We start from the raw sequence: 6060 nt of genomic DNA on the forward strand, positions 1-6060 counted from the left end.
TGTGAAATTCTCATACTGTCTAACGAGGAACAGGACATGCCATGCCTTTAAGGTGGATGGCTTGTCGGCAAAGATGTGCTCACTAGATATGTACACAGAAAAAGGTTGAAATGAGCAAAACCAAGTGTTGCATTTATGTATTTTTTCAGGTCATGAACGTACTCAGGCAGCAAAAAAATACGACAAGTCTGATAAAGGTCAAGAGAAATTGTCTTGTGCATGTGGTGGACCTTATGACCACTTGTAATGAGGCAAACAGCTGGAAGCTATTTGTAGTTGACGCTTTGTCTTTTATTGAACATGCCTTAGAAAAGTTAATGCTTGATTATAATTTGATCATAATTTCAGGGTTTGAATAATGTAATTAGTTCAAGTGTAAAAATGTCCCAATGAAGATTTGGCCAAATACACAAATTAGGAGTTAAGAAGTACCTTGGGCTAAACAGTAGCAACCATTTTAATACTGTGGAATGGAAGATTTGTTTTTACATGCCATTTACAAAATGTCAAGTTACAAAGGAAGTGCTTAGACATGCGGTAAGAGGTCATTTACTTGATTTCATATGACACATCATTATAGTTGACGAAGATGTCACACGTCAGCATGCGTTGCGGTGGCCCTGCCGTTGGTCTCCTCCGGCACGCCTCAAACTCACCACGGATATAAACACTGCCTTATCTGCATTTGAAATAGCCTACAGCAGAACAAAATGTACAAATTTTCAAATATAATTTTGGTTCGACATCCATAACAGACTGCTGTGGTACATTTCCAAAAGCTCAGCAGAGAAGACTGAAAAATATCTCACACCTCAATACAACAACCATGTAAGGAAATAATAATACAAAAAGGCTTTTAGGTCAAGACTACTTTACAGTTTTTCATTTACAGTTTCATCCACCTTTCAAAACAACAACCCAGTAGATACCATTACTTTGATAGAAAACAATTAGTAAAAAAACAAAAAAAACATTCTGTGGTCCTTCCACTGAGTAACGCGACAAATTGACCAATGAAAAGGCGTCGGAATTTAGAGACACCACTTCAGCATGCATTTTGAATTCGCTTAAGGGTTTGGAATTAGCCAGTCTCACCTCCGGGCGCACACACACACACACACGCGCACGCACACCCACACGCACACGCACAGCTCAACTACTGCTGCCAAGGTATTTGGATTACGATATGTACAAAGCGTCCTGTTTCAACATCATTCACATCAGTGCTGGTGACGGGCGTCTCCCTGGTGAGAATCTCACAGCTACAGATGCACTGCCGAGAGACAAACAATATAGTCTTGCGGCGACACGGCGAGTACAAAAGCAGCACGCTTGACTGCTCTACTGACCCAATGTTGAGTGTAAACATTTCCCATGTGCTACAGGTTGCGGCGTTGTGCGATGACTGTCCTTTTGTCGCCTGTGCTGTCCAGTGAAATGTATCACAACCGGCGTCGGTCCTCATCCCAAGGGAAGGCCCAAGGTGCAGCTCGGAGGAGCGAGGCGAGGAGCAGAGCGCGGAAATGATGATGCATAAACGGGTGACGGGCTGCTTGGGCGTGCCGCCGTGATATGCATCAATGGCACGTTACAGACATGCTGAGACTAAAGCTAGGGTGATTCCCACAAGCCGGGCCATACTGTGACATGGCCGCAGCCAATGAAAATGCTGCATTCTCTCAGTTGAGGGTGGGGGGGGGAAAAAATGGAACAGTTGCATCAATCAAGAGCAAAGCTGCAGCGACGTGTTCTCCAGCGACAACCCCAGTGAAAGTGGCGCAGCGCTTGATAGTCACACCGGCAGAGTGCGGCCTGTTAGCACAGAGTGTGGAAAGCTGTTAGAGGATTTATTTGAAGTCCTTGACATTCACCTTAAGGTCCGTGTAGAAGCACGCTTTCTGCCCTCACTTTTGAGATAATTCAGTGCATTAGTAGAATGACTGTCTTACTGGCCATGATGCTACTACTAGTGCTGCTTTTGGCCTACTTGTATGCAATTAAACCCTGTTAAGAACCGTGCTGCACTCGTCATACTACTAGGCCCAATTAGTAGGCATGCCATGCACTATTAGCATCCTTATCAAGGCAACCTTGACATCAAGGTTTAAGGTCAGTGTACTAGTTATGTCCTCACAAGTAGGACAAGCATATTTTACTAGTGCGACAAAACTGTGCACTCGTTAAAGGGGGGGGCCAACCTAATTTTATTTTTTCAAGAATATGTTCTATGCAAGCCCACTAGTTGAAACAGGGCATTCTCATAAATACTGCGTTTGTGGAAAAAAGTGTTAATCCACTCGTTTTTAGCCGTCTCTGGTGGCGGCCATTTTGTCTTCTGTCTACTGAAAATGACATCACAACAGCTCTCAGATTTCTCAGATTCAGAAAACAGGTCAGCCGTGATCGTCGATCGTTGTGAGCAGTTGTGATGTCATTTTCAGTCGACTAAAAAGGCAAAATGGCCGCTCCCAGAGAGGGCTAAAGACGAGTGCATTTTGCTGCTTCACTCATATTCCACAAATGCTAAATTAATCAGAATGCCGTGTTCCAACTAGTGGGACTGCTGGGAACATATTCTTGAAAAAAATATGTTTGGCTTGACTTATCTGAAGTATGATACTAGTACGCTAACGGTATAATCGGGCTTACTCCAGTGGTACTTGAAAAAAAAAAAAAATCACCGAACAAGAAGTTAGTTGTATTTTAACTTTTTAGAACACTTTTGCCACATTCAGGCGCAAGGTTCAAACTATACATGATGTTAGAGTAACTTGCACTAATATTATTTTCATGAACACTTTGACGTACTACATCACTGTATTTTAATGTTGGTCATCATGATGATACTTTGGGCACTCAGTAATTGTTTTTAGGTGGTACTTGGTGTAAAAGGTTTGAGAACGACCGTTGACGTGCATGCTACTAGTACTCCTAGCGAGGGGCAAAATGTTAGCAAGTAGGGCTGCACAATATATCCCCCAAAAATATCGATATAACGATAATGGCCTATGCAATCATTTTCTTATGGAATTGTATACTTTTATCTGAATTCGAGCAGTCAGCAAACTTAAATGCGTGTCACCACCTAATAGTGGGCCATTATCTACCATTACTACCAGCACACAGGCGCAGTTTAACACTAGTAACATGTAGTTGTCCTACTAGTATACCAAAGTTGTTCTACTGGCGCGCTGACTAGACCTTATGCAGTTTCTGCCGTCGATTTGTTACAAGTTACTGGGACGCCAACTGACTGAAAAATAACCTCTGCCGTTAAATGTGTGATAACCTGAGGTGGTGTAAAAGATACATTCAATAATTTGGTGCTAGTAATTTTCAAGGTTGAAACAGCATCAAAAGTTTTTCAAGACAAGGAGCTTGTACCTCATGCCAACAATGCGCTTTTGAGTCTGAACACATTTTCCGATGTTGTCGTCATGTGTTTACATGCTGATTGAAAGCAAAACGCCACCCGACACTGCACTTTCAAGTGCTGTGTGCAAAAAGTCCATTGTCTGACTAGTGAGCAGAAAGAGCATTCGAGTACAAGGACTTTGAGCTGGCATCGGGGACAGTGAAGAAATGCTCAAACATTTTTATGGAAAGCATTTGATTCACGAGGTGGCAACTAGTGTGCGACACATGCGCCTCGTGATGTTACCAGCAACATCAGTTTGCTATGCTAGTAAAGTTGAATTCTGCTCTAGTAGTTGAAAAAAACCCAATTTCTAGTAAGACAGTCATTCTGCGAGTGAGGACAAAGCGCATACGGACACATGGACCTCAATGCTCAAACAACTTCATGGAAAACCGTTTGAACATTTATTGGCTATATCCTTGATCAGATGCCTGTCAGTTGGCCCTGTGGTGTTACTTGCACAGCACAATAGTTACTAGTAATAACTGCGATATACTACTGTGCTGAATTGTGGTGAGTTCAATGAAAGTGCTCATACATGGACCTTAAATTAGATTTGAGGGATATGGAATAAATGCTCAAAGGTCTTTCCGCACAGGAGGCCCGGAGAAGCTCAGATGTCCATGTAATCGTCCTCCTCGTCCGACTCGCTCTCTAGCGACGACTCCTGGCTGGATGTCTCCTGCACCTCCAGGGAGGGCTGGCTCAGAGTGTCCTTCTTGACCGTGGCGGCAGACTGCGACGACAGGATGACGTTCTAAGCGGGGGGCAGACGGACGGTAGGGGTCAGCCACGAGGATGCGCACGGAAGCCAAAGTGCCGTTCCCAATCCTACCTTGAGTCTTTGCTTGGTTTCCTCGGAGATGCTGCCTTTGGGAGAGAGAAGCGTGGGCGTGGGGGGAGTCACTGTGATTTCTGGGGGGAACTTGGTGACAGTGGAGGGGATGAAGAGCTTTGGCATGTTAGGCGGGACGCGGGAGCGGATTCGACTGGGGTCTGGAAGTTTTGACAGATCACTGCTGGCGTAGTGCTGCTGGTCTGGGGAGAAACATGCACACAGCCACACTTGTCAAGGTTAGACTTCAGTGGCCTCCTATAAACTCTGCCCACTCTACCGAGGAGCTTCTCAAGCCTAATTGCTCATGTTGTGGGCAGTGGTTTTCTTTGCTGAAATATGGCTTGATCAGATGTAGCTTCACCCTACACACTTTTGATTGACTCTTGTTTGGTTTTCGTTTTACTGAAGAGGATCGAACAAATTAACCATTCAACTGCTCTGAACTCACGCACTGTTTACTAGAAAATGTAGTGTTAAAGATTTGTATTTTTTTTAACACAGACACTGCCAGACGCTCTTTTACCCTAACGTTTGAAAAAATTGGAAACAAATATAAATACGTTTCTGGGATTGAAGGGCTGGACTGTGAAAAGACAAGTCGTCAATGGTAGTGAATGAGTTAAAGGACAAGTGATGGACAAACTTTTGAATAGCAGTGTTACAAACAACAATGTGCTATCATGGAATCTGGATGACCCCAAACTTTTGAATAGTAGGGTATATTTTTAACAAAAATGATTTTGAAATCAGAGGTCATGGAAAACAGTGGCAAGCAATTAGTTTAGGATAGGACAATCAATCAATTTATGTTAAGTCTTTGATAAGTCAATAGCCCTGACCGAGATTTGGTCCTCAGTCCCCAGTGTCCGACCTCCACAGTCAGGGGTGCTCCCCACTGAGCCTCTCGCCACTATGCTTGTAAAAACAGTTAATGAGAAGAAAATGGCCAAAACAAAAAGAACACAGCCCATTTAGTAAGAAACACAAAGCAGAAGCACTTCATTTTGTTCTTTCGTAGCCAAATAAAAGGATGTGGAAGGCTGGTTCGCCGGCCTTCAGTTTGAGACCTGTGATCAAATCCATTATCGGTATCGAAGTCACAAACTACTTTTATAGATGTTAAAGGGGAAGCCATAATATATTCTATTCATCTCCACCAGTCAAAACACAACATTCTGATTAATGTTGTGTTTGTGGAATATGAATTAAGCAGCAAAATCCACCCATTTTTCCCCGTCTGCGGGGTCGGCCATTTTGTCACTTTCTGTCAAGTGAAAACGACATCACAGTTACTCAGGGCACAGGTAACGACCAATCAGGGCTCGCGTTTTTTCTGAAGCTGAGCTGTGATTGGTCGTTACCTGAGGACTGAGCAGTTGTGATTTCATTTTCAGTCGACAGCAAGTTACAAAACGGCTGCCTCCTGAGATGGGGAAAAACGGATGGATTTTACCGCTTAATTCATATTCCACAAACACAACATTAATCGGAATGCCGTGTTTGGACTAGTGGGCCCGCATGGTACATTTTTGGGTTGACTTCATCTTTAAGAACAATAAAGAACAAGGATTATTCAAAAACCGGGTTTGCCATTGGCCATTATACAGCCGTTAACTTCTTTTGCAGCCATCATGAAGGGCGAGTACACTTGCACTTGTTTGAAGCCCCCCGCTGTGTTGCTGACCTGGACACTGCTGCGTGCTGCTGCCGCTGCTGCTACATGTGGCCGTTTCCTCCCGCAACCAACCGGCTGCTGCTGCTGCTTCCCGCGCCTGGGACACAGTGGCCAGTTTCATCTGCTGAC

The 6060-nt window shown here is 43.9% G+C and overlaps 1 protein-coding gene across 7 annotated transcripts in view; it reads right to left on the minus strand.

The window, feature by feature from the left end:
- Positions 1–429: 429 nt before the first annotated feature.
- cabin1 (calcineurin binding protein 1) overlaps positions 430–6060 on the minus strand; it is a 43275-nt gene continuing 37644 nt past the window's right edge. For 6 of the 7 annotated variants that reach the window (XM_086030941.1, XM_086030944.1, XM_086030942.1 and 3 more), the window contains 3 exons: positions 5941–6060; positions 4254–4456; positions 430–4175 (listed from right to left, as the gene is read on the minus strand). The exon at positions 5941–6060 is cut by the window's right edge and continues 57 nt beyond it. In XM_086030941.1, the coding sequence (XP_085887067.1) occupies positions 4032–4175; positions 4254–4456; positions 5941–6060 (467 nt within the window). In that variant the 3' untranslated portion in view covers positions 430–4031. The remainder of the gene's footprint in view (positions 4176–4253; positions 4457–5940) is intronic. The other variant, XM_086030939.1, reaches the window with a different exon arrangement.

Source organism: Filicampus tigris, chromosome 5 (genome assembly GCF_054856515.1).
Source record: "Filicampus tigris isolate MCC_2025a chromosome 5, RoL_Ftig_1.0, whole genome shotgun sequence".
Lineage (NCBI taxonomy): Eukaryota > Metazoa > Chordata > Actinopteri > Syngnathiformes > Syngnathidae > Filicampus > Filicampus tigris.